The 26,658-nt window shown below is 40.2% G+C and overlaps 1 protein-coding gene across 2 annotated transcripts in view; it reads left to right on the top strand.

Annotated features, from left to right (window-relative positions):
• Window positions 1-26,658, top strand: part of nphp4 (nephronophthisis 4) — a 173,969-nt gene that overhangs the window by 115,144 nt on the left and 32,167 nt on the right. For both annotated transcript variants that reach the window (XM_086276157.1, XM_086276158.1), the window contains 5 exons: window positions 11,010-11,170; window positions 11,751-11,934; window positions 22,430-22,564; window positions 24,736-24,935; window positions 26,430-26,635. In XM_086276157.1, coding sequence (XP_086132283.1) covers window positions 11,010-11,170; window positions 11,751-11,934; window positions 22,430-22,564; window positions 24,736-24,935; window positions 26,430-26,635 — 886 coding nt within the window. The remainder of the gene's footprint in view (window positions 1-11,009; window positions 11,171-11,750; window positions 11,935-22,429; window positions 22,565-24,735; window positions 24,936-26,429; window positions 26,636-26,658) is intronic.

Below are 26,658 nucleotides of genomic sequence, written 5' to 3' on the forward strand. Positions count from 1 at the left end.
CTCTTTAACGTGTCCATACCTGAATATCAACATGTTGGCAGGATTCGATTGTGATCAGAAAAAGTCATTGCATACATACAGACACACACAGAATGTTTTCTTGCTTTTATCCTGATGGTTGTCAGTTTCTCTTTCACTATGGCAAAGAGAGAGCCTGGCAGAGAACGGATGGATAGTTTCTCTGGGGGAGTGTCTGCGTCATGTGTTTTATGGTATGGACTTTTCTTTGACCTGTTACAAGTTGTAAAACGTTATTATTTACATTTAAAGTTGCATTTGCTTAGTTTACTGCATTGCATCATTGGATAGAAATTACTATTGCTATTGCAGTTCAGTGACAGAGGGAGTGCTATATATATTTTACTACTACGGATTAAAGAAGACAGTTTAATCACTGTTTTTCAATAATGTTTTTAATTTCTAGCTATACTGCACAAATTAGTCCAAATGTAAAATCTTGAAAGCACTCTTTAAGTGATTTATAAAGATGTGAACGATCCAAGTATTGTACGAGATCAGTGATTTGGTATCTGCTCTCTGGTTTGAGCTTCCTATGTGCGTGTGTGTGTGCAAGAAACGGTAAGAGTCAGAGATGGGAGTTTTAGAGAGAATATGGAAACTGACTTTGAGCTTCAAAGCTGCTATGGTTATTCAGCTTTGTGATTCTGTGTCCTACTGGGTGGAAGTTTCCCAAGAGCCGAATGAATTCCTAAACCCTGCTTAAGCAGTCGCTTAATGAAATCATTAGGTCTCGCAAAGTTTCTTCCAATCCTGCTGTAAAATTAGCTTGAAGAGGACACCTGATCAGGTTGAGTGTAAATCTTCACATGCTGTAAACCAGCGGTCCCCAACCTTTTTTGCGCCACGGACCGGTTTATGCCCGACAATATTTTCACGGACCGGCCTTTAAGGTGTTGCGGAAAAGTACAACAAAATAAAACTAGTACCAGTACCGAAAAAAAGAAGATTTATTCATTCACACGTGAAAAGACCCAGGAAGACCGAGTTAAAGATAAAAACGATAACAAAATAACGCTGAAAACCGCTAAAAACCCTGAAAACCATACATTTCACACCTGAGCCTCAACTCTCGCGGCCCGGTACCAAACGACTCACGGACCGGTACCAGTCCGAGGCCCGGGGGTTGGGGACTGCTGCTGTAAACCACTTAAACCAGTGTGGCTGTAACAATATGATACATACCTCATGTGATTGTGTTTTAGAATCCATTTTGGTATTGGGCTTATCTTTCTGCCATGTGATCAGCTTTCTACATGGGAAATGATGAATACGAAGCCTGGGAGCAAAATTCAAAACCACACACCCAGATTTCTTTGTGTAGAGAGTCAGTGCACAGAGAAATCTATGTGTCTTCCAGGCATTTTATGATATACAGACCAAGTTATTGTGGTGCAACTGAACACTCAAAGACTGAGAGGGAAATGAGGCACAGTTGGGTGTCTTGATGTTTACCTTATGGAAGATAACTGAAGCAGAAACTACAGTGTTCTGCCTCAACGGCTGATTTCTCTTATTTATTGTTTTTTTTCCCTTTTTTTTCAATTTGCAAGTAATTGAAATGGTTAACGTGTAGCTGTTACAAATTAAAGTACAAAGAGCAAATGAAATTGCAATCATCTGTCTTTGTGTTAATTAGTAATTTGAGGCTTCAAAAAGAGACAATATTAAAGTCAGCAGTGGGACACAGCGGTGGAGAATCTGAACAGATAGTAGCAGCAACAAATCAATATGTGAAGTGTGTTATTTTTTATTTTTTTCTTAGCAAATATCTACCAGGGATAATCCCAGAGTCCACCCACACTGCTGTTTTTATTTGCTTCCTGATTAGAACTCTTCTCGGGAGTGCGTTTGATTGACGTGTCTGAGGTTTTTTCTCCTTTTTTTCCTTCTCTTTTGCACATGTATTGCTCATTAAGATTAAACCAAAAAAAAAAACAAAACACCAACACAGCACCAATAGAATAAACACAATACATAAATACATGTTTATGTATTGTGTTTATGTGTTGAAGCCCTTCTAAACAACACATCGTTTTCTCATCAGATACAGCGTTACACGGTTTGAATGTGCATATCAAAAGTGATGGAGGGGTTTAGTTCGTTCTAGAGAGAAACCTTTAGAAAAGTCCATTATTCTGTTGCATGTTTCTGTTCTCTGCCGACTTGGGGCTGTGAAACATCATCACTTTACACCCACACTGACTCCCAACAGACAAGAGTCAGAGTTCCTTGTCCACTGTGTCACATTTGCATTAATATATAGTTAGACATTTGCTGAAAATGACTGTTATCTCAGCGTGTGGGCTGCTTTCCATACAAATGTATTGATCTAAAAATGGTGTGGATTATTAATCAAGTACATAATAATCCAGACATTGCAATAAGAAGCCCTTAGTGGCCGGTGTGATCTTTTCTTTCATTCGTTCGTTCGTTCGTTCGTTCGTTCTTTCTTTCTTTCTTTCTTTCTTTCTTTCTTTCTTTCTTTCTTTCTTTCTTTCTTTCTTTCTTTCTTTCTTTCTTTCTTTCTTTCTGTCTGTCTGTCTGTCTGTCTGTCTGTCTGTCTGTCTGTCTGTCTGTCTGTCTGTCTGTCTGTCTGTCTTTCTTTCTTTCTTTCTTTCTTTCTTTCTTTCTTTCTTTCTTTCTTTCTTTCTTTCTTTCTTTCTTTCTTTCTTTCTTTCTTTCTTTCTTTCTTTCTGTCTGTCTGTCTGTCTGTCTGTCTGTCTGTCTGTCTGTCTGTCTAACAAAAAGGCAGACATATTGGTAATTGTTGATCTACGGTTCTCATCAGTCCTTTCCACATCTATCAGTACACTCTGTGCTTTCTCTTTGTTTTCTTTGCCTGCAGCCCTCACAGTGTTTTTGTGAATTGTTGATCCCTCCCTGGGTGTTCAGGCTGCCCAACCTGCTGTAAACATACCAAGTGCCCGCCCGTCCAGGTTAGGGGGAGGTATGTTGGGTGCTGCCCCTTGTCTGCAGGTCGAGCCGCACATACACGCGACCCCGTGCAACCCTTGGGCCAGATCTGTCAGTTCCTCCCCACTTGTGAGCACAAACACACAGCACATTCTGTCTCCTTCTCTCGCTCTCCTTCTGTGCTCTCATTGCCACACGTCCACAGCACACAACCCTAGAGCATGCTGAGAGAATTAATGGTCCAAGTGGAAAGAGTTGGCGGGTGGTTGGGGAGATGGAGGGAGGAGGGATTGGTGAAGGAGGAGGAGGTGTAGGTTAAAGGAGAAAGAGTTCTGAAAAGACTATATCACGAGTGCCGTGGTCTTTCTCTTCCCTCTCTCTTCGCCTGTTTCTTTTGTATACAGACAAGCCTGTGATGCCCTCTTAGTAAAAATCTAAAGTTGTAACTGTCATGTAAGTTACGTGAATTGGAGATTTTTCTATAATCTACAGTGTGTCCAAGTCATGGCCCACAGGAAAAAGTTGGCCCTTCACAAATGTTAATCCAGCCTGCATATCGCTTTAGGTTCTTAAATAAATTTCAATTTGACCTACTCGGTTGTAGAAGTCATCTGCAAAGCAGTGTGCACCTCACACACGTGCTAAAACTGGATGCAACAAACAGGAAAGTTAGTTCTTAAGGCAGACCATTTCAGCTGTGGTAGGAGACTGAATAAACTATGCCTTCACCGAGTGTAAAGAGGCAATTTCTGTTTTCAAAGAACTTAATTTGTTGTCTGAATCCACATACCAGTAAAGGTATGGAGTCATGGACAAGGAACAAAGGCTTTGGAAAGTCCCTGAACAAAAAAAAAAAGCTGTGCAACTGTGTGTTCCTTCAAGGCCAAACTCAAAGTGATGGAGATGCAACGGTATCGGTTTTGTATCAGCAGCCAGCTTCATGGCAGAAGCTCGGCTGTACGGTAAAAGCTGTTTTCCTTGCCTTATGTTTTTAATGAGACAGTTACTGAGCTCTGATGTTCAGGCCTGCAAAACAGCCTATATGAGACTTGTTAAAATAAAATATTCGCCATTGTTCTAAGCTTTTACATCAACTGTAAATACAGGCTTCTAAGTCAATTTGTTATAATTTGTTTGAATTGTAATCAGAATGCAATATTTTTTCTTGATAAAATGCTGTCATGGTTAAGAAACTTTTGTTTTCTGGCTTAATCCTCTATGCCAGGCACATCAAACTCATTTTACATTGTGGGACCACTTTCATCTTATGTGGGCTGGACCAGTAACACTCAACTTTCTGTCAATGTAACACATTTTAACTACACATTTAATCAATGACACGATCTTTATATAAGACAAAATAACACAATTTTAACAGTATGTTTGAGAAATGTTGCTAAATTAAATGAAGGAAATCTGTCAGCATGACTCTTTGGGCTTAATTTTAAGAAGTAAATGTGTGAAATAACAGAATTCTATAATTTAAATACTGTGGTGTGTTTTTTGGAGAGGGTCGAGTAGGAAGGAGTAGGCTGTAAAATGTAATAAAAAATATAGTTAAAAGTACCAAATTTAAGTCCTCCACATTTTCCTTTCCATGGGCCAGATCAGAGTCTTCACTGGGCCAGTTCTGGCACCTGCGCCTTATGTTATACACTCCTGCTTTATACAAACCAAACTATACACAAATAGGCTACAAGATGCATAATTTCCCAATCAAATGAAATCCTGTTAATAAGCTATATGTCTGACCCTTGGTGTGACCCTTACGTTAGCGAAAGTGAATTTGACACCCGTGTCCTACTTGGTACTCGTTTTTCTTTTTAATTTTGAAATCTCTTTTTAGAGATCTGAGCAGAAGTCTGTAAGACATTCACTGTAATCTTCCTCAACCTATTTACAGGGGGTGTATTTTCTTTGCTACTTTATTGTTGTAAACCCGCAAATGCGGCTCATCTGTGAAGCACTTTGATGTACCTGGGTCTTTTAACACTAGATTTACTAAACCTGCGCAAATTTGCTTAACTTCCCTAAACCCAACACCCCCTAGAATTACTGGGTTTTTATTTTCTGGTGCAAGTCCCGAGGTGTTAAGCACCCCTGCTGAGATTTTCACAGGTCGTCAGCTCGTTTCTCCTCCAGCTTTTGTTGTGCAAACCACCCATTATCCTTGAGGCCTGGCACATTTGCATTTGCTCACTCAGAGTTGCTCAGATCCAAGTCAGGCCAAACCTCTGTGTTACAACTTTCAGAAATGCCTGCCGTACCTATACAAAATATCCCACACATTGACTGACCTGCAAATATAAAAGACGCACATTCACACCTTCCTTGACTCTCAGCACAGATCTTCCATTGTCACTGTGTATGTGAGGAAGTGGCATTGCTTGACTACAGCACAGTGCTGTGCATAAAAGCAGACCGACCCAGGCGGGAGAATGATTTCTTGTTACATTTCTGAGAACGCACATCAGGATGGCCTCCGTATGTGCTATAGAAGTAAAACTGAAACTGAAACTGAACTGAAACTCTCAGCACTGACCAACTGTGTTTGCTCTTGGAACTGTTTCACATACAAGGGTCAGTACTACAGGCAGAAACATAGGTGTGTCATGGGTTCCCCACTTTGTTGACCAATGGTCATGACAACTTGCATATTAATCATCAAGAAGCTGACCTCATAGCCCATTGTTTGACAGTGGTGCTAGTTTCAGTAATTATGCAAATGTACTGAACCCACTGACATCCAGATGAACAGAATTTCCTTACCTGAAAGATTGAGCATGCATCAGGACACTTTCTTCTGTATAATCCTCACTTACATTACACTGTTCCTTGGTGCAGCCTCAGTTCATTCACTGACTGTTAGCTCCCATTAAGCCCAGTTTCTTTTATTGGCTGCCCCAATTCAACTTTATTGTCATTGCACATGTTACAGGTACAAGGCAACGAAATGCCTTGGTTGCATCCATCCAGAAGTGCTTTAGCCATGATATAGATATATTACAAATATATATTAGCAATAATATAGATATGTAAGTATATTACAGAAATGGGTCTATTATGGTATGTTATAATGTACACGGTATGTTATGAATATGCTATAACTATAAGTATATACAGGCTGTAGTGAGTACAAGCTATGTACAGGCTATGAACAGGATATAAATGTGAAAAACTATACAGAATATGAAATAAAACAACTATACAGAAATATGAGATATACAGCTATACAGAAATGTGAACTATGCAAGTTATAAACAGTTGTAGAATTAAAAATTATCGTATTGTACAGAATGATTATTTACACAGAATTATACAGTAGTGCAGTTAAGATAAGTGAGATATGTGAATAATTTCTACAGAGGCTATATAAAGTGCTAGTGGTTGTGAGTGGTGGTTCAGTCCATGTTATTATTGTGTTTATGAGGGTACAGTTGTCCATTGTGTGTGTGTGTAGGTGGTTGTATCTCCAGTCCATGTGTCTAATGTGAGGCAGAGTTCAGGAGTCTGACAGCTGTGGGGAAGAAGCTGTTCCGGTACCTGGTGGTCTTAGTCTGGAGGCTCCTGTAGTGCCTCCCAGAGGGCAGGAGGGTGAAGAGTCCATGTGATGGGTGACTGGGGTCTTTGATGATTTTCCCAGCCCTTTTCAGACACCGCTTCCTGTAGATGTCCTTTATGGCAGGAAGTGGTGCTGAATTAACATTAGGTTTTAGGCTAGTTTTTTTGTTTTGTTACGTAGGGACAAAGTTTCATATGTTAATAAGATGATATCTTTGTTTCCAACACCCAGGAGAATTTCTTGTAAATTAGATCCCTTGATGTGAATGAAAGCTTGTGAAAGGAAAAAAATATTAAAAGATAAAGTGGGTCACTGTTTTTTTTATTTTGGAGGTCATCAGATTGTAAAAATCTAAATCACCCAAGTAGCTGATTCAAAAAGAACTGGATTTAATTGCCTCTTTGAGCTTAGATCCAGCTATCTTGGAGGCCAACATGTAATTACAGGTATTTGTCTTAAATAAACCAGTCTTTTTGGACCTTTAAGAACCCTGTCTGTTAGCCTCAGAAAAGGCTATTTCTGCATGCATGCTTCATGGGAATACTGACACTAAAGAAGTGTGTGTGTGTGTGTGTGTGTGTGTGTGTGTGTGTGTGTGTGTGTGTGTGTGTGTGTGTGTGTGTGTGAGAGAGAGAGAGAGAGAGAGAGAAATAAGGAAAAAAGAAAGAAAATGTGCAAAGAAAAAAAGTTTTCCCTTCATTTCATGTGTGGAAAGATTCAGAGGGGCATGCTGGTCTCAGCGGGGCTGTCACCAAAGGTCCTCATTACTCCACTTCTATCCAGTCGACTGATTCTCTGCACATTCAACTTATGGGAATAAAGACAGCGTGGGGCTTTGATACAGACTTCCATGGATTCCATGGAAGAGAATTCTGGGAATAAGGTTGCCACGCAGACCCCATACTCACACATTTTAACACACCGGTGTAGGGATGATTTGGACGTAGAGGAAGATTCACTTTTCAGCAGGGTGTATCACACAAAGTATTCAGTTTACGTTCTCAGACTGGTTCTTGGCTTTTACCATAAACCGATTTAATCAAAAATAATTTCTTATGCGTGCGTCCCTGCATGTAGTTTAAACTGCTGTTTAATATGCAACATTTAGTGATGTTTAAGGTCTTGCTGTAGTTCTCAAAACAGCGTCTGTTATCTTACTGTGTTCAGTATTTTGTCTAAAGTGGAAAACCTTTTGTTTGAGTGATTAGTCCTTTTAAAGGTTGGAAAGTGACGATTGTGAATGTGCTGATTAAGCCATGACTTTATCCCACTGTTCATAAAATTACTCTTGAGGTTTTTTTGGCAGTTAGGCACCATTATCGTCTTGAATTATGGGAACCCTGGAGAGCTTCTGATTTTGTGAAATAGCTTTATACTCCCTGGGCATTTCACTCTGATTCTGTGCAGTCATCAGACCTAATGACTCCCAGTAGATGGCTAGTGCACCAGTTTAGAAATGCCCACAAGGTTGGCAGCTGATTCCAGATATTATGACTCTTCTCTATATTTAAAGCCATCTGGCTAGAAGGAACGGCTAACATAATCAGATTGGTGACTTTTTCCTTAGACTGACTTGACAAAAGTCAGATTTCAAATTCAAATTCAAATTTTATTTGTCACACACACACAACTATTCACAGTATGACATGGGGGTGAAATGCTTGTAGCTGTACAATGCCCGACCATTAAATGACAGAAAAAAAAGTTTTACAATATTTACTATTTACAGGTTACTACAAAATTTACAATTTAACTTAGGAATTTACAGTAAAGAATGTGCAAATAGCAGAAGAGATTATAAAGATTATAAATTATAGGAATTATAGGATTATAGGAAATGTGTGGTGGTGCGTGTGGTGACGTGTGTGAGAGTCCAGTCTTATAGTGACGTGTTTGGGAGAGTCCAGTCCTACACCTGGTTCAGGGCCCGAATAGCCTGGGGGAAGAAGCTCCTCCTCATTCTCTCTGTTTTGGCCTTAAGGGAGCAGAAGCGCTTCCCAGACCTCAACAGTGAGAAGAGTCCATTGTTGGGATGGGAGAGGTCCATCATAATCTTCCTAGCTTTGGACTTGCACCGCTTGGTGTAGATGGACAGCAGGTCAGGGAGCTCTGATTGAATGATGCGTTCGGCTGAGCGCACCACTCTTTGCAGATCTCGTCTGTCCTGCTTGGTGCTGTTCCCAAACCAGGTGCAGATGTTTGCCGTCAGGACGCTCTCGATGGTGCAGGAAGTTCTTGAGCACCTTCAGTGGCAGAAGGAAGTCTCTAAGTCTTCTGAGGAAGAAGAGACGCTGACGGGCTTTCTTAACCAGGGAGTTGATGTGGCAGGACCCCATGACAGGTCCTGAGTGATGTGGACACCCAGGTATCGGAAACTGTCCACTCTCTCCACTGGTGTGCCACTGATGATGAGGGGTTTGTAATTCCTCGCCTGCTTTGTAGTGAAGTCCACAATCAGCTCCTTAGTCTTGCTGATGTTTAGGAGCAGGTTATTCTCCTGGCACCAGGTCTCCAGGTTCCTAATCTCCTCCAGGTAGGCCGTCTCGATGTTGTCGGAGATCAGGCCCACAACAGCAGTGTCGTCAGCAAACTTGACAATGGAGGTGGTGTCTGATGTGGCTACACAGTCCTAAGTGTACAGTGAGTACAGCAGGGGGCTTAAAACACAGCCCTGAGGCACTCCAGTGCTGAGTGAGATGGAGGGGGAGACTTGTTTTCCCACCCTCACTGATTGGGGTCTGTCTGTGAGGAAGTTGAGGATCCACTGACACAGTGATGAGCTGAGTCCTAGATCCGTCAACTTGGTGAAAAGCTTAGAGAAAAGCTTTTCGCCAAGTTCATGCAAGTTCATGTAATCGACAAAGATATCTAGACCTTGACACCCAAGTATGGGTCAAGCCCCCAAAGAATCGGATTTTATGAGTTTTTAACAGCTGTCTGGACATCCTACTGTTGATGTTGCTGCAAACTATTTCAGTCAGTGAGGGGTGAATCATTCCTACTGACATGATTTTCTTTTGATACAGTAGGTGCAGAAACAGTAAGCTAGAGCAGTTACCTACAAAAGGTTTTCTGAAAAATTGAAAATCATGCTTATTATTATTATTATATAGCTGCCACAATCTCATCTAGGGTGGGATGATGTCTCCTGCCTCAATACAGCTCTGAGTGGTTGATTGTTTCTTCAGAAGTTAAATTTAACCAGTCCTGAATCAACTGGGATTTGTGATCATTAGCTGAGCTATTTGACAATGTTTTAATCAGTCAGTCTCTGTTTTCTCTGTATCTCACAGTAAAATGTGGCAAAGTAATAACACAGGTTAGTGCTATGCTTCATACCTTTACTGATGGCAGTTACACAACCGTAATTACAGCACTATAAGAAGAGACACAGAATAGCAAGACTTAAGCTACCATTCTTTCTTCATCTTTCCAAAGGAAAATGGGTAATAGGTGCAGCCATGTATTGAAACGTGTGCCAACAGACATGAAAATACAGTAAATAAGAGCAAAAAAAGAGTATAATACAAACTTGAAAATCATAATTTGATATGACCACCTTTATTCTTTAGCACAGTCTGAACCGTCTTAGACAGCTTTTTTGCAATGTCTTCAAGTATCTTCAGGAATAGTTCTCCAGGCTTCTTGAAAGACATTCAAAGCTCTTCTTTGGATCTTGGCTGCCTTTTGTTCTGTTCTCTGTCAAGATGATCCCACACTGCTTCAGAAATGTTGACATCTGGGCTCTGTGGAGCCCAATCCATGGCTGATAGTGTTACACTCTGTGATTTTCTATACAGGTATGCTTTTAGTGCACTGGCAGTGTGTTCGGATAATTGTTATGCTTAAAAATGAAGCTGTTGCCATTCAGATGCTTTCCTGATGGTATTGCATGGAAGATCAAAATCTGGTGGTATTTTTTCTGTGTTCATAAATCCATTAATTTTGATAAGATCTCCAAATACCACTGGCTACAATGCAGCCCCAAGCTATGACAGAGCCTCCACCATGTTTTACAGATGGCTGTAGACACTCATTGTTGTAGCTTTCTCTTGACCTACTGTGTACATACTGAAAACGATTTTAACCAGAAGTTTCAGATTGGGATTCATCACTCCAGAAGAGCAGTAGATGATGAGTGATCAGTCTTAGACACAATATTGGTTCATCCCTTGAGTTAGGTGCATTATTTATGCACAAATGATTGTTAGCCACTCTTTAGTGACTTAACAAACAAATCAGTTGACTGAAGACTTTTGCACAGTAGTGTATTTAATCCAGTACATCACCTGAACATGTTTGATTGTTGCAGTAGTTTGTTTACTCCATGGGATACATTCAGTAATGTCAGGCTGTTGTTTCTTGACTGTGTTAAAAATAAACTGGTGTCCAGTTATATTTGGGCAGTGATATTTGTTGTCATTTTGTCTTTTCTGTAATTCAGACGTTCACATCCATATTAGGTTAACATTAATGCTTTCTTTTATTTGAAGTCCTCTCTCTCCTTCTTCAGGCTCTCCAGGTCTGCAGCTGCAGTTCAGAGTAGATGATAGTTTCCTGAAGCCAGGGGAGAAGCGCTGGTTTCTTCGCTACCTGGCCCTCCACGCCATGCATATTGACATCTGGGACAGTGACTCCTTGCTCCTGATAGGTTCTACTGCAATCGAACTCAAGGTAAAAGCCTGTGAGGTCAAACCTGTGATCATAATGTGACTATTATGGTTTAGAACCACAACACTGGACTTCAGCTCACCTGATATTTTCCAAAAACTTCTGGAGTTAATGAGAAATACAAGAAAGACAGCAGGTTCAGACCACACCGTATGCCCCCCTGTCAACTGAGAACAGGAAACAAAGGCTTCTGCATTGGTATTGTCACTGATTATTCCCACAACAATTATGATAAATGAGTATCATAATTGTTATATGTACAAATAAGCCTCTAAAGTCTTTGTTAATACTTATGTTACACTTTCTAAAAGTCACCATGACTCATTAAGAGATCATAAATAATTGGTTTGCACTTAATGCAATACTTTATAAATAATGGATTCCCATTATTTATAAAGTTTGAAAATATTGTCATTAAACATGTTTTATCAATTTATTAATCCAGAAATAACCATTTAGAGCAGTTAGGAGTAATGTTTTCTAAATGATGAATGAGTACCTTACTAATATTTAATAGTGTAGTAATTGTAAGGTGTTACCAATGTTTCTCATGTTGAGTTTTTTTTTTTTTTTAAATCCCTAGTACATGTTGCGTCAGTGTAAATCGGCAGTACAGGCGCTTCACGAGGTGGAGGTACTGACCACTGACTACGTAGGAGAGGATACCTTACTGACAAACCCAGACCTGGGTCGACACTCTGCCTCCAGCCCCATGACGGTTCACACCATTGTCAGAGGCCGGCTCCACATACGCACAGGCAACATTGGCAAGTACAGAAAGACTCAGTTGCAACTCTATTGCTCAATTGTAACTTTCCTGCTTTGGCATAACAATACCAACGTCGTGAAAAAAGCAACAATTCTCTTGAGTATTTTAAATAAATTGTTGCTCAGCTGTAGCTGTGGCAACGTTTTTCAACTGTAACAAGGCCAACTGAGAGAGATGAACAAAATAATATCCTTAGGTGTGACAGCACGATCACTATTCAAGGTCTTCTTTCAGTGCCTTTAATTGAAGAACCATCTCATGACTCTGCAAAAACCTTAGGCTCTTGTGCATAATCACTGATCTGTATTCCATGGCTGCGATGACCATAATTCCCCGCTGTCATGACTTTTAATGGATATACTGTATGCAAGAGATTTTGGATACTGTCGTTTATCTTCATGTTCTACTGGGGACACACGGAAGAAGCTCTACGCTTAAAGCACTGGAAAGAATTCATTGGACCTGCCACTTAGTTGGTCGCAAGTTTTATTGCCGGTAGCAGACACTCTTCGGCTTCCACTGGGACACGGAGGAGTGAGTGTGTGTGATAAAGTGCAAATGGTTCGGCGGTTGCGCTCTGATAATGTGAACGTAAATGTAAGCAAAACCTGGAAAACACAGAGTTACACTTGTTTGAGCTTTTATGGGAAAATCCACTTTCGGTAATCCCTCTACATCTGAAATATTTATGAGTGTTTTATATTCAGGTCATATTCCATTGGAGCCTTATGAAGTAATGTTGTCTATTTACTCTTGCTGATGTGTAGAGTTGAGAAATGGCAGTGGATCACCAGGACTGCTGTTGCTGTTCAGAGTTCCCATTTCCAACACCGGCAAACAGAGGTGTGCAGGCTTGCAAAGCGAACGCTGTGCCAAAGCAAAAATATCTTGATGTGATAGTTCCGCTTCGTCTAGCAATTGAACACCTTGCTTCTTCCTTTGCGCTCATCCAATTTGGGCCCGGCGTGCCCCTGCGGCGCGATGGCAGCTGACGATAGCTTCCCTGCCATTAATCAACTGTTGAAACGATACTCCCTCTCATAAACAATGCATCCTTCTCCAGGCCTCCAAAACTCTTCGGTGTGCCATTGTTAGGGCTAAATATGCCAGCACTTTCTCATTGGGCTTATCACTCAAAGCAGGTTGAGAGCGCAGCGGGTTATTAGGTGTGCTGGGGATGCGAGGAGGAGGGTTGTGTCTGGCATGTAAATTCCAATCAAGGCTCAGATATCCATCAGGCGCCCTGGCCGACAGTCAGAATCAATTTGGGGAGGGAGTACTTGCAAGCACTTTTCTTTGTTTCAGCTTCCATCTGTCACTGCCTTTCTCACATTCTCCCTCCTCTCTTCACTCTTTATCACTGTCTTCCTGTTTTCTCTTATTCATCCATTTACCTCTTACCCTTCTATCACACGCTCGCTTCCACCTTCTATTTGGCTGTTTGTTTTACCGCTCTCACCTCTCCAATATCCACCGCGTCTCTCTTTCCCTCTCAGCATCTGTCATCAAGCCATAATGAATCAGCACTCTTATTTGGTGGGTGGTGAAGGATGTGAAGCCAGCATTTGATGGAAAGGACACACACGCGCATGCATGCGCATGCACACACACACACAAGCACAGATGCATATCAAGCCATTCATACATGCCTGAAAGGTAGGCACTCTTGTACTCACAGACATATAGACAGACAGGTGTAACGGAGCGTGGGCAGGTTGTGTGATGAGCCAGGATGGCAAAAATGAGAGGAGGACAGGTAGAGTATATCACTGATATAATATGAGAACCCTGGAACCACAATTTCTCTGATTTTTAAGTTCAGTGGAAGGATTACAAGGCTCCTATATGGATTGAGCATTTTCCTTCTCCCCTGGCTTTAAATCCCCACTGCACAGGCTCAACAAAGGACCACCGGCCAAGCTGAGAGACAGGCTGTGTACTTGTGGTGATACTGTGCAGATACAGCGCCTGGATTTCAGCTTGAGAGGTGAAGGAAAGTTGCTTGAAAATGTCAATGATGGAGGCGTGCGTGGCAGCAGCAGCAGAAATTTTTCAGTGAAGCGTTATTATAGAATGATGTTCAGCAGCCTGAGGTAGTCTGATCTGGTAAATTCTTAAACGTTGGTCACTTTCTATGCCATATTTTGTAGCCTCTGTTTTATCATCTTTTATTTGGTCCTGATGAAAACTGCATTTATCAAAAACAATAAGAGGAAGTGTCTAGTTCACACCAATAGTCGTCTAATACTCTGCACTGTGACGCTTCTCTTGCAGAAATGCTCATTCAGTTGTGTTCATTCAATAATTCCAGTTGATTTACTTCATAGTGAAGTTTCCATTTATAAAATGGTACTGCTCTTAAGGTATAATCAGTGACACTCAGCATTTCCTTCACAAATGTTTCAAATTAAAAGCCAGACACCTATTGCTTGGCATAATGCGGCCCCTGTTGCTGCTTGGAATTTATTTTGATACATATACAGGAAGTGGTCGTCTTAATCCAACTAAATTTACAGAAAAGGACAGAAAAGGCCTTAACCTATCCAATACGGTCCGGGCTCTGGGGAGACCAATCCATGGCTGATAGCTTTCCAATGTGTGTTTTTCTATCCAGGTATGCTTTTACTGCACTAGGAATGTGTTTTGGGATTATTGGCATGCTAAAACATGAAGCTGTAGCCAATCAAATGCTTTCCACATGACCCTGTTTATGTGTTCATAATTTTGAAAACAAGACTCTCACTGTTGCACTTCTCTCATGACCACCTTTGTACATATTGCACAGAATATGAACCAGAATTTTCCAATTTAAATTCATCACTTCGTAAGATCTGTTACCACTGATTTGGAGTCCAGCTCTGGCATAATTTGGCATGCCTCAGCCTTTTCTGTCTTTTGCCCTTGCTTAAGAATGGCTTCTTGACAGCCACCCTTCCACTGTCACTGTTTCAAATGAGGTTTCAGCCAACAGTAAATGGATCAACTGAAAATGCTGAGACATACGCAACTTTCCAACTAATACCTCTTAAGGAATCACCTTGTTGGTGCAAAAATACTATTTTATGTCTGTCTTTCTCATATGTTGAACTAAAGTAATTGGAATAAAATGTATGTTTTTGCAGCAGGCTGCAAATTGTCTAAAGATAGACTTTAGACACTTTGTCAAATGAACACAAGGGTGGGAATCATACGACTCTGGTAATACTGATAAAATTAGTGTTGTGTTAAATTATTTCTGCATTCTCAGTGAACCCTGATGTCACTGTGGATTTATATTATAAATAATATATGATATACATGTGTCATTATATTATCATCCCCCAAGCCTTTTATAATTCACAAGCAACACAGACCTGACTACCTACTGCTCGGCCCCTTTTGTAATTTTATGTGTCTCAGTCATGCATGCTATTAATCATGTCTTTACTTCTCTCCTTTGGGAATTCATCAGAATTAGGCTTTATTGAAAAAAATGAGTGGCATACTGTCATTTCCAAATGAAAAAGAGTGAAACACCAAATGATATCCTTTTTTAATTATCACAAGGTGGGATTGACAAGTAATTAATTAAATGGTAATGATATATGCTGTCAGGCCTATTCAATCATTCTATAAAGTAGCTTTTATTAATAGCGTCGTAAAGGACAAAAGTATGTGGCTTAGTTGAATAATAGCGAGTTGTGAGATCAAGGGTTTGCTTTTTGCTGCAGTATATTAGGAAGAATGACAGTGCTCCCACATAGAGCACTATAGGAGCAGATGAGGAGTCTTTAAACCATGACGACCGCCTGCACGTCCCATGAAATGGATTGACTGGTGTGTCAGGAGGAAAACTCTGATGCTTTATTGATTTTTTCTGGTAAACCCACAATAAACTCTGTGGGGTGGGGAGGGGAGGGGGGCTGAGATGGAAACAGAGGGAAAGATGCATTAAAGGGAGGTGCTAATCAAAGCATTACGATCAGTGACCAACTTCAACCCAAAGACAGAGAAGAGACAAAAATTGAATAAGCTTTCTAGTCCATTGTGTCATTATGATTGGTATGGGTTTGTTGGTATGGGTATATATGTATGTGTATATGTATGTATGTATATATATATATGTAATTGTAGGTTGTGTATCCTTCAGGTGTTAATGGGGTTATTGAAAATGTGTATATGTGCGTATGTGTGTATATACGTAGGTATGGATAGATAGAAACATATATGTGTATATATTAAAAAAAAAAAAAAAAAAATTACACATAACATATAATGTAATTACAAGGAGGTATTTCTGTAGTCTATTGATACTAGATAGTGGAAAAGGGGTGGGATTAAATAAGCTTATGCTTCTTCCTGCTCCTTTTTGAACATGGACGTTATTTGGAGTTGTGGTTGCTCGTTTTCCTTTTGTTTGCTTTGTTCATTTGTCTCTTTTAATTCTATTTTTTTTTTTTTTTATATACTTTTTCAACATGTTCAAAATAAAGATTCAATCAATCAATCAATCAATGATGTAAAGCATAGAGCAGCATGTAAAGCAGCTTTTCCATAGATGGATACTGTGCACTGACTGATGGCTTTGTAATGTATTTATTGTCTCTCTAAAACAAGAAGGGAAGGAAAAGCGAATAGATTGAAGTCAGATGGGTACAGATAAAGGCTGAATGAAGTAATAAATAAACAATGTAAGAAGTGAACAAGACATTGTTTTTCATAGATTTTAAGCTTTAAAGCCTGAGGACGCCTTAAGAAACCACAACAGGGGTGTATACTGAACTCAAACAGTGGCTCCTTCTGTGGGACTGTGAACATTCACGGCTGCCCCGAAAATCCTTTCCTTACATGCGCTGCAGATTTCCCCAGATGATTTTGTCACTGCAGTAGGACCTAAGGATAACAATATTATCTCTGCAATTTTAGTAAACCCTGGTGCTATTGAAACAATATGATATATATAAAAATAACACATGATATTCATATGCATGTGTCATTGTATATGTATCATATATATCGTGTACATTGTTTTTTACAGTTGTTTTATTCATAGTAAGTGCCAGGATGCTGCATTTACTGTTCAAGTAAATGCAAGATTTGATGATAGGACAGTATTATTATTATTATCATCATTATTATTATTATTATTATTATTTTTAACTGATTTTAGTTAAAAGCATTAGAGGTTTACTTAGTGCCAGCACAGGGTTACATCAGGTTAGATTATCTCTTTCACCGTCAAAATAAGACGATTACCATGAAATTAATAGTTTAACTATTTATTCTCGACAGTTTTATTCAGACAAACAGAGTATCTGACCCCCTGATTGTCTCTCCTTTAATCTCTCCCTACATTAGTGTTGGTCTTCACCAAATTCTGTTGCAGGGGCTCTTCCTATGCTCAGACTCCAGTTGGTGTTTTCGATGTTGTTTGGTATTAGGCAAGCAGCCTGCAAAGGGCCTGTGAGACCTCAATACCTGGAAACTGTTGCCTGCACTGCTGGAACCAGGGTTAATGAGAGTACAGAGTGAGAGTCAAACAACCAGCACCAGCTTCATCACCCGGTGACCCCTTTCACTTAAAAGGTGATTTAGAGGTTTTTACTTAAAGCTGATCTGTTGTTTTGCTATTTAAAAGTTGTCATTAGTTCAGATTTCACACAGATTTGTTTCGGTGCCCGATCCCAAATGTGTGTGTTTATTTAACAGCTTCTCCAATTCTACCTTATTTGACTCATAAAAAGGTAAAACTGCTTACATTGCCAAAGAAAAAGTCGAAATAGGAGGTGCTTTTTTAATCCACTCTGAAATGACAGTAATATTTGCCAACACTAAAACAGCCCATATGTGACAGAAAGGAAAGCCTTTTGATGAAAACTAGTTTTGCTGACTGTGTCGTGGCTAGATCCTTTCTCTCCAACTCGTACGTTCTGTTGGCGTCCCTTTAAGTAGTCCTCATATACACACATCTCTCCCAACACATCATACACAAACCGACAGCATGTATCTGCTTCAGCACAGTAGAGAAGACAGATTAGAACCTTCTCCAGACCACAGTGCTCCTCATCTGCACCCGCCTGATAAGCCCTGGAGAGACCGTTTGCTACAGCAGGAACAAGTCGAAAGATTTCTGCCCGAAGCTGGCACAAGTGAAACAAAATATCCGGGAAATTTACCTAACAATTAGTTTAGCTATAGGTGACTTCCCTCGGGGGCGCACAAACAGTATATCTGCTCATTAAAGGCTCTTGTAGTCGGCTGACTTCATATGCCTTGCTTTTAGCCTTGAGGTTAGAGAATATCTGCTTATTCTGAAAGGTCAGTGGCCTGGAACGGGGAGGCAGAAGAAATCGAATATTGCAGGCTACTTTGAAACCCCCTTGGTGCTTGCTCCCATTTGTTCTGGGGCCCAGTAAATCAGTGGTTTGTTGTGGCCTTAACCTCTAGAACTGCCAGCAGAGCAATGAGGGCGGGCAGGTGGGTTACTCCAGAGAAGGGTTATTGTCATGCAACAGCGAGAGGCAGTCAATAAATTTGATAGAGTTCAGCCCCCTGGCACGTTGTTCACAATTACTCTCCTCCATACAGACAACGTGAAGCAGCAGACGCTGTGCTGACTTTCTGTCTGCAGCACAAACCTGGAGTATCACGTTGTAATTAAGTACTGAGGACCGCGAGCTCTGTCTTAACAATCTGCCACTGTGATTCAGCAGGTAGGAAAAAAAGATAATACGACACCCACGTCAACCAGAAGACGCACTTAAGTAGGTATTATCTGTTGGGCTTAATGATGGTTGTAGCGATAGCCAATTAATTAAAATAACTGAATGATTAAATCAGAGGATCATAATTGGGTTCATCATCAGTCCATTTGTTTTATTATAGACATGTAGCACTCGGTGTTCATCTTATCACTTTCTTGATGGTTTATTGTGTAATTCTGTCGATCAGCAAAGCCATTCTTGACATAAACAAAGGGTCCATAATGAAGGTTTTGGGAAGGAGCTCTACACAGCTGCGTAACTGATCGTAGATGATGATGTGATGGTGATGATGATGATGTCTTTACTGTAATATTTGGGAAACACTGCTGAAAACAAATACATTTGGCTAAGTCGTGTGGCCAGGGAAAGGTGATGGATGATGAGAAGAACGCATTGGGACGGCAGACACCTCACCCATTAATCTGCAGAGCTACGCTGTCTGTGTCTGTTTGCATGGCAATACCAGCTCCCCATTTCTCATTTAGCTGCCGCCTATTATCAGATTGCTGATGAAGAAGTTGGCCTCTAAAAGAGTTGGAGGGTACTTCTGGCACACCCTTGTAAAACTCTTATAAGCTAACAGAGGTGTCAGTTCTGGGCAGTAAAGCCACTTAATTGCTGCACTCACCATATTTCATATGAAAGCATCCTGGATTATGTATCCCGCAGCCTCTCAGAAAATACTACACTATACTTCTTATGATACAATTAAGCAGCTCAAAGCCTGGAAACTGAGGGGAGTGATGGGAGCGCACGTGTCAAAGTGCACTGTAATTTAAGCAGTTGCAAACTTTTAATTTGACTTGCTTCTTCAGTCAAGTGTTGTAAATTGTAGCTAACTGTTTCCAAGTGGAGGCCTGTACCTGTAAAAGACTATTTGACCTGTGGTATTTAAAAATGCTCTTAGGAAGGTGGGTCGTAGGTTTTGGTTGGGACTCTGTGCAATTACCCGTCACTTCCCTTAGCGGGCATTTTGTATGTGAAGCACCATTCAAAGGTGTAAACAAGCCTTTCCCGTGGCTGCTATACTGCAGGGGCTCTGCACTAGATGAATTAATGTTTGGAGAAACTGTAATATTGACCATCATTCAGTGTCCTGCTACAAGTGCACCATGAAGCACTTATTTATCCACTTGCCTGTTAAAAAGAGGGAAAAGTTATGTTTTTGCCATCCTGGAAACAAAAAGAGGACACAATTACAGCAGGTTGAATACTCCCGGGACTGTTTTTTCCAAACTGTCAACTGAGCTATTCAAACTATCCTGAACATAGAGCGGATGTGATGACAAGACTAATACAGTGAGAGATCTTTTTTTTCTTTATCTAAGAATTCTTTAGAATAAGGTTGTGTAAATCTGTGGCCAGTCCCCATTCCAGAAATACTGGCAGATAGTTCCAGGTGATATTTAACTGCTCTGTGTTCACGTGTCTTACTTCATCACTGACACCCAGCACTCAGCCAAACCAGACAGAGGCCAACAAACCCATCCATCAGCATCGTGTTGCCAGCTTTTTGTGTCCAGACCTTTCTGGCAATTTCAGGCCACTAATTACCACTGTAGGCTTGTCTGCATGTATTGATCTTCCCTCAACTGTCACTGGAATGTTTTCACTTTGGCAGCACCGACAGTGAAAAATGCGTTGTTTTGCACGTGACTTTAAAGAGAACTTAAATCTGTTTGTCGTTGTTTTATCGTAAACATAGAGGATATGTCCTCAGACCTTTCTTTTTAGCCTCCAGAGAAACAATAAGAGATGACTGTGCTTGCATGCCTTTGTTGTGCTCCTGATACAGTTCTAAGCACATAACATGTGATTAACTGAAAACAAAGAAAAAAAAATCTCCAAAATTGTTATTGTAGCATTAAAAAAAACTTGACTGATAAAATATTGACTTCATAAATAAAGTGTGCAGTACATCTTAAATGTTGGAGAAAAATTGCAGTAGCCTTATCTGCAAGTCACTGCTATTGTAGGTTTTGTAGTATTGTGAGATATCTCGAGTAAGTTTCTTTATTGGCACAGTTTTTTGTGCCATGAACGAAGGTTATTCACAAGGAGGACCGTTATTTTATTTACTATATCCCAGCTCTTGGCGATATGGGACAAACACAACAACTTTTAAAGAGTGGAGATGCATTTTACGTTGAATTTGTTGCGCAAAGGAGAAGAATGTGAGTGTAAACACAATGCTAATCTCTTCTATACACAGCCTGTTGTATGCATACCCCAACCAGCCAAAGCTTGCTTTTCAGCAGGACAGAGATGAACTATGCTTGCTTGCAGCAATAAACATAATGGTGGAAACGTTTCCTACTGCTGCTGTGACATTTTATGTAATACTAAAAAATTAAGCACAATATAGAAATAATGATGCAATTATTAAAAAAAAAGAATGCCACAACTAGCTCAAATAAATGCTAAATGAAAAGTGACAGACATGAAATGTAACACGCTGTCTGACAAAATACTTCATAGAGGGAGTTAATGAGTATACCCTGATGCTGCAGCACTAATGACATTTCGTTTTATACACAGTAGTAAATCACCAGGTTGAATCATAGAGAGTTTGTAAAAGATGGACAGTATGGGTATGTTGCACAGACACAGATACCTGCTGATTAGTGCTAAGTAACACCACATATGTTATCAGGGGGTTCAGTTCAATGTGTCAAATTAGTGGAGGTGACAGCTAGCAGGCAGCTAATGGCCTGTGTCAGCATCCACCTGTCATTCAAACAGACCATACCACCAATAAGGCACAACTTTAGCTTTAATACCTTAATTAAACACCACCCTTACAGTAGTTTTGAAGAGGTAATTAAGAGTTAACACAAACAGTTTTTTCTTTATAAACTTGGGCATTTTAACATCATTGTCTGTGACTGGGATCTGGGATCGACTCGGCCACTCCAAAAACATCTACATCATTTGACTGGACAGAGTAGCGTATCTCAAAATATTCAGAGCTCCATCTCTTGGAAAGTATCATGCAATCTTTCTGTATTTCAGAGCCAGATGACTTTTGAGCAAAAATCTCCCTTTATGAGCTTTGGCTAAGGATGACATAACTGCAGCTTTCTGCACAGACTGTGGAGGATCCTGCCTTGAGAGGTTCTCAGCAATCCAGAGACACTACAGCAGTCTCATACAACCGTTTGCTGCTAAATAGTGACTTGTTCTGTACTCCTTTAATTCCTATAATTCTGATTTATTTGAGCTTTATTCAATAAGCCTTAATCTCACCAGTGTTGCCAAATTCATCTGGAGATTTTTAAAGGTTGATAATTTCTTGTCAGCTTTTGCAAAATATTGATGTTATACTTTCATGCCTCTTGCAAGACATTGCACTATATACTCTATGTTTCAGGTGTTCAAAAAGGTATTTCTGGGTTCCTATGTTACATAAGAACTGAGATATCAGTTGAAATATGTTTTTTTTAAACGTAAAACTTTCATTGAAACAGTTGTTATGTATAGTTGTTTCACTGTTGCATAATAAATTGAAAAACAGTGTATGTACACAATGCCATTTGAATGCCATGACAGTAGATAAAGCAAGTGTTAAAAATGTAAGAGATAATAGTGAAGGTGAAGGTCAGCACAGATGGAGCTGGTCTCACAATGACTGTACAGCCCTCCTTTTTTAGTTAATAACTGGGTTGCTAGTTAGAGTTACTGAATCAAAGTTCTTTCAAAGGTGTTTCGTATGTCAGTATATAGAACTAAAAGCTGCTGTTTGTCCTAAAGGGTGCCCTGCAGACTCTGGCAGAAAGAGGCCAGCAGACGTGATGCAGTCTCTCTTGCATATCATCACGCCTTGTGAAGTCACCAGCGGTTTCAGTGGAGGAAGTCTGTCCAGCAGGAACATCCTCCAGCTCAATGGCAAGCATTTTATTCCACAACACACTGCATTTTGCTTTTGTTTGTTTTTTTCTTCCTGTTTTTCTCTGTTTAGAGTTCTGTGGATGTCTAAGCACATGTAGGTTACTGAGTATTTTATGCCACAGAGTAATTAGTGTCTTTTATTTTGGCAGTGACCATGTTTGTGCCTTGATCAGCTCAACCAGATCTATTTCACATTCTCTCTTGGCTGCACCACAGAACCACTCAATTTTCAAACTAATTGAGCTTACAGAAGCGTCTCTGGTGGCTAGCCACAGTCCTGTTTGTGTTTTATGTGTGTGTGTGTGTGTGTGTGTATGCACACTCCAAGTAAAGGCAGAAACACACTGGGGAAACCAATTTTTTCCTCAATTACACAAACCATCACGAGTCAACTGGTATGTGATTCCTAAATTTGTCCTCAAATGTGAATGACTGGCACACACACACGCGCGCACACACACACGGATAAAAAACAGATTAAAAGCAAGCTGCAAATCAGCCAGTTGCTTAGAATAGTATAAAGAATTTCATCACATCACATCACATGCTTCGTGCACACCACATACTGATACACAAAGACACTCTAATGCGTTTGGAGGTAGCAGCAAACATTTTGTGTATATAAAATATGTTTCATAATTAATTCATGAACAGGTTCGCCTGTATTCCACAAACTGTTGCAATCATGTATTCACAGCTCTTGTTACTGTGCAAACACAGTCTGTTCACTGCTTGCTCACAGTCTTACCTTTATCGCACCTCTCTAACTACCGCAACCTCTCCGACTCCTCTTGTCTCTCCTAAATTGAACTCTTTCCTCTTCTCCACCTTCTTGTGCCATTTAAACACTTTCAGCGCAATAATTGCTTTCACTGGAGTCCAGTCAGCCAGTTAACAGTAAGCACCTGTGAACAGAGCAGCTGCACTGTGCTGTGTGTGTGTGTGTGTGTGTGTGTGTGTGTGTGTGTGTGTGTGTGTGTGTGTGTGTGTGTGTGTGTGTGTGTGTGTGTGTGTGTGTGTATCTCACCATCCCTGTCCCACTTCTGCCTGCCCGTGGCTGTGAAGGAACCAGTATAGCTGGACACTATCAGGTTAGGTGACTGTCAGGCCAGTGCCTCTTTGATAACGACACTGGTTCAGAGAAGAACAGTGATAGTGGGAGTAGAAAACAGAAAGGGTGTCAGATATCCCATCAGGCTGTTATTTATCAAAGTGACACAGCAAATACAAGTAATTTCAGAGGCACTATGACCAGTGAGGTGATGTATATCTAACAACAAATGCAATGCAAAACCCGAAGCATTACAAGGAGTACAAAATAAAGCAGAAGAATAGTTTTCAGAGGATCCTGAAAACCATCTGATGAATGCTTAAGGAATTAATCCAAGTCTAATGTCTGATGCATTCCAATTACCATAGGTAATATTCTTGAAGAGCTTAAATAAACTACTTTACATAAACCTCATGTCTTCTTTCTGTCATTCTCTCTTTTTCCCCCCTCGGTCTCCCCATTTCTCACCCTCACTTCCTGATGTACTACTTGCTTTTTTTCTCCGCACTGAAAACAGCCCATTTCTGTTTAAGATTTGTGGCCAATTTCAGTCAGTCTGGGTTTATCTTCCCATTGCTGCGATGCGAGCTCCATCACTTGGCTCCAAACCGAATGTTGGAAGAGTAAAGCTGTTCTAGATAACAAAAATATGGTTTAAGCAGCTCTCACTTAAAGTTTGTTAATGTCTGAGTGTTATTCAAAGTGCAGGATTAGGCAAATTCTCGTGTAAACAGTCGGGTAATTTGCATGATCCAGTCCAAATGAGGATGGATTATTTGGTGACTGGTAGATGAATTTGATATTTTAATTAGGTGTTTTAGTCCTTGAAGAGTACACATGACCGTGGAGGTGAAAGATAATTTAGGAGGAGAGAGTGAGTTTGTTTTCCCAGCAGCAGGGCTTTGGCCCAGTTGTAGCGGTGCCAGTTGTTTGACTGGACTGTTTTCTGTAAACAAGCTGTTCTTTCTTGTGTTCCAACAATACTTTAATTTGTCAGCGCTTCTCTCTTGTGGACATTTGGAGGGGTTTTAGAACATATGGTCAAAATGGCTAAGAGATTAGACTCCACTCTGTTCAGTAAATATATTCATGATTGCAGCTTGTTTCTACTTCACAGCGAGGAACACTGCACAAGCAGACAGACTGCCGATAAATGAGGATCGGGTGCCATTGTTCCGACGCGGGATCAGAGCTGACGGTGTCGTGCCCAAGGAGAACAGCCTAAACAAACCTGATGACAGTGACCGAAAGCTGAAGTGCATGGCTGCAGTGCGCGAGCGGGAGACCAGCGAAGATGCTAAAACGGCAAAGGTTGCGGTGAGGTCAAACATTGCACTTTAAGTCCACAGTGAGCCAAAAATAGCTCCTATCTAAAGCTGAGCTGCAATAATCTGTCCCTCTGAGTCTTCTTCACTGATATCTGAGAAAGACAACAGAGGCACAACAACAGCCTGCTTTCTTGCTCCGAAACATGTCTCAGAGTTCTCCTCACAGTCACAAAAGCACAGGAGGTTAAAGGGCACGCTGTCAGGATAGGTTGTAACACATACATAAGACTGATATGACACTTGTCATGAGCATAGTCTTAAGGGATGGTTGGAACTGTTAAGTCATCTTTAATGCAGCTTTAACATCCTAGGTCCATAATGAAGACATTTAACATCATGATGTCTTTGTTAGAAGAACTTGACTTTAACTAACTGTTTGTGACAACTTGCATTTTTTTCACCCATGGGTGCAGGCTTTTTCTTCTTGTGGTAAGACCTTGTGATCTGCTTGTTTCACAGCTTTGTAACAGCTATTACAATTTGGAATATAACTCAATCTTGTTCGCGTCACTGGAACCATATTTTTTGAGTTCTTTCTTCAAATTCAATTTGGATTTAACTTTCTTTCTGGGCTCAACCGTCATTTGACCAGGTTGATGCTGGGGATCATTTTAGAGGACTAAACCCGTGGAAAATTTCAATATTGTGTTTTGGCAAGCTGAAGTTCAGGTCTTTAATTTATTTTTTTGGACCAATTTACTAACGGGCATTATGAGCTTTATAAAAGTTTTTACATTAAATTTATAATGGCATATTTGTCAGGGATGAAAAAAACATCTTTTCCATCAGCTTTGGAATTTTTTTTTTTTTTTTTACCAGTTTAATGTTTGAGAATAAACATCAATAAACGCATACTGCTGTTTCTGATGTCATTTAAGAAAAAAAAAAAAAAAAAAAAAAAAAAAAAAGAGAATAAACATCAATTACAATGATCCGTTCTCAGTGTTATAGCACTGATAAAAGTCTGGATCTATCTCATTTCGCTTAAGAAAATATAAACTGATTTTGAAAAGGTCATTGGCTCCAAAGGAATGTTTGCCTGCTCTGAAAGCATTCTTTAAAGCTTGTACACATCTATGACATGTAATCATAGGCTATTCAGTCGAGCGTTCTTTTCTTTCTTATCAGAAATGTCATGTTTAAAAACTCTGTTTTACTGCAACCTTGGGATCATTTTTTAAATGTCATCAGTTATGGTAACATTGGACTCAAAATGACTGCTGTGATCTGGGAAAATGCAAAAGTCAGTGTAAAGAGTTGGGAGACTTTAAACTGTGCAAAAGTTTAGGTAAAGTGAGTGAGTACACCTTATGTTGGTTAGGATATTTCTTTTTAACAAAAATGATGTGCATGCAAACTTCAGCACGCAAGGTAGATCAAAAATGAAGTCCCTCTCTGTCAACTGCGTTGGTAATAATTATGGTAGTTTGCAGCCGAGTGCTGAATTGTTTTTTAGCCTTTTGCTATTTTTCTTTGGTAACAGGCTCAGTCTAAAAAAGCCCAGCTGGCCAATCCCAGTGAAGCCAAGAGCAAAGCAGAGAGCATCGCCAACATGCTGAGCCAGGCCATCACCACCCAGCACCTGCTTTATGCTAGCCTGGGCTCTGCAGAGTACATGGAGTTTGTCCTTAAGAATCCATTTAATGTGCCACAGACGGTCACCATTCACAGCGATGACCCTGAGCTAAGGTGAGATCCTGTAAACTGTGAGC

This window comes from Aulonocara sp. 'chitande type north' Nkhata Bay, linkage group LG20, assembly GCF_057382095.1.
Source record: "Aulonocara sp. 'chitande type north' Nkhata Bay isolate Kocher_YH1m ecotype deep benthic linkage group LG20, A_spYH_male_GT1.1, whole genome shotgun sequence".
Classification (NCBI taxonomy): Eukaryota; Metazoa; Chordata; class Actinopteri; order Cichliformes; family Cichlidae; genus Aulonocara; species Aulonocara sp. 'chitande type north' Nkhata Bay.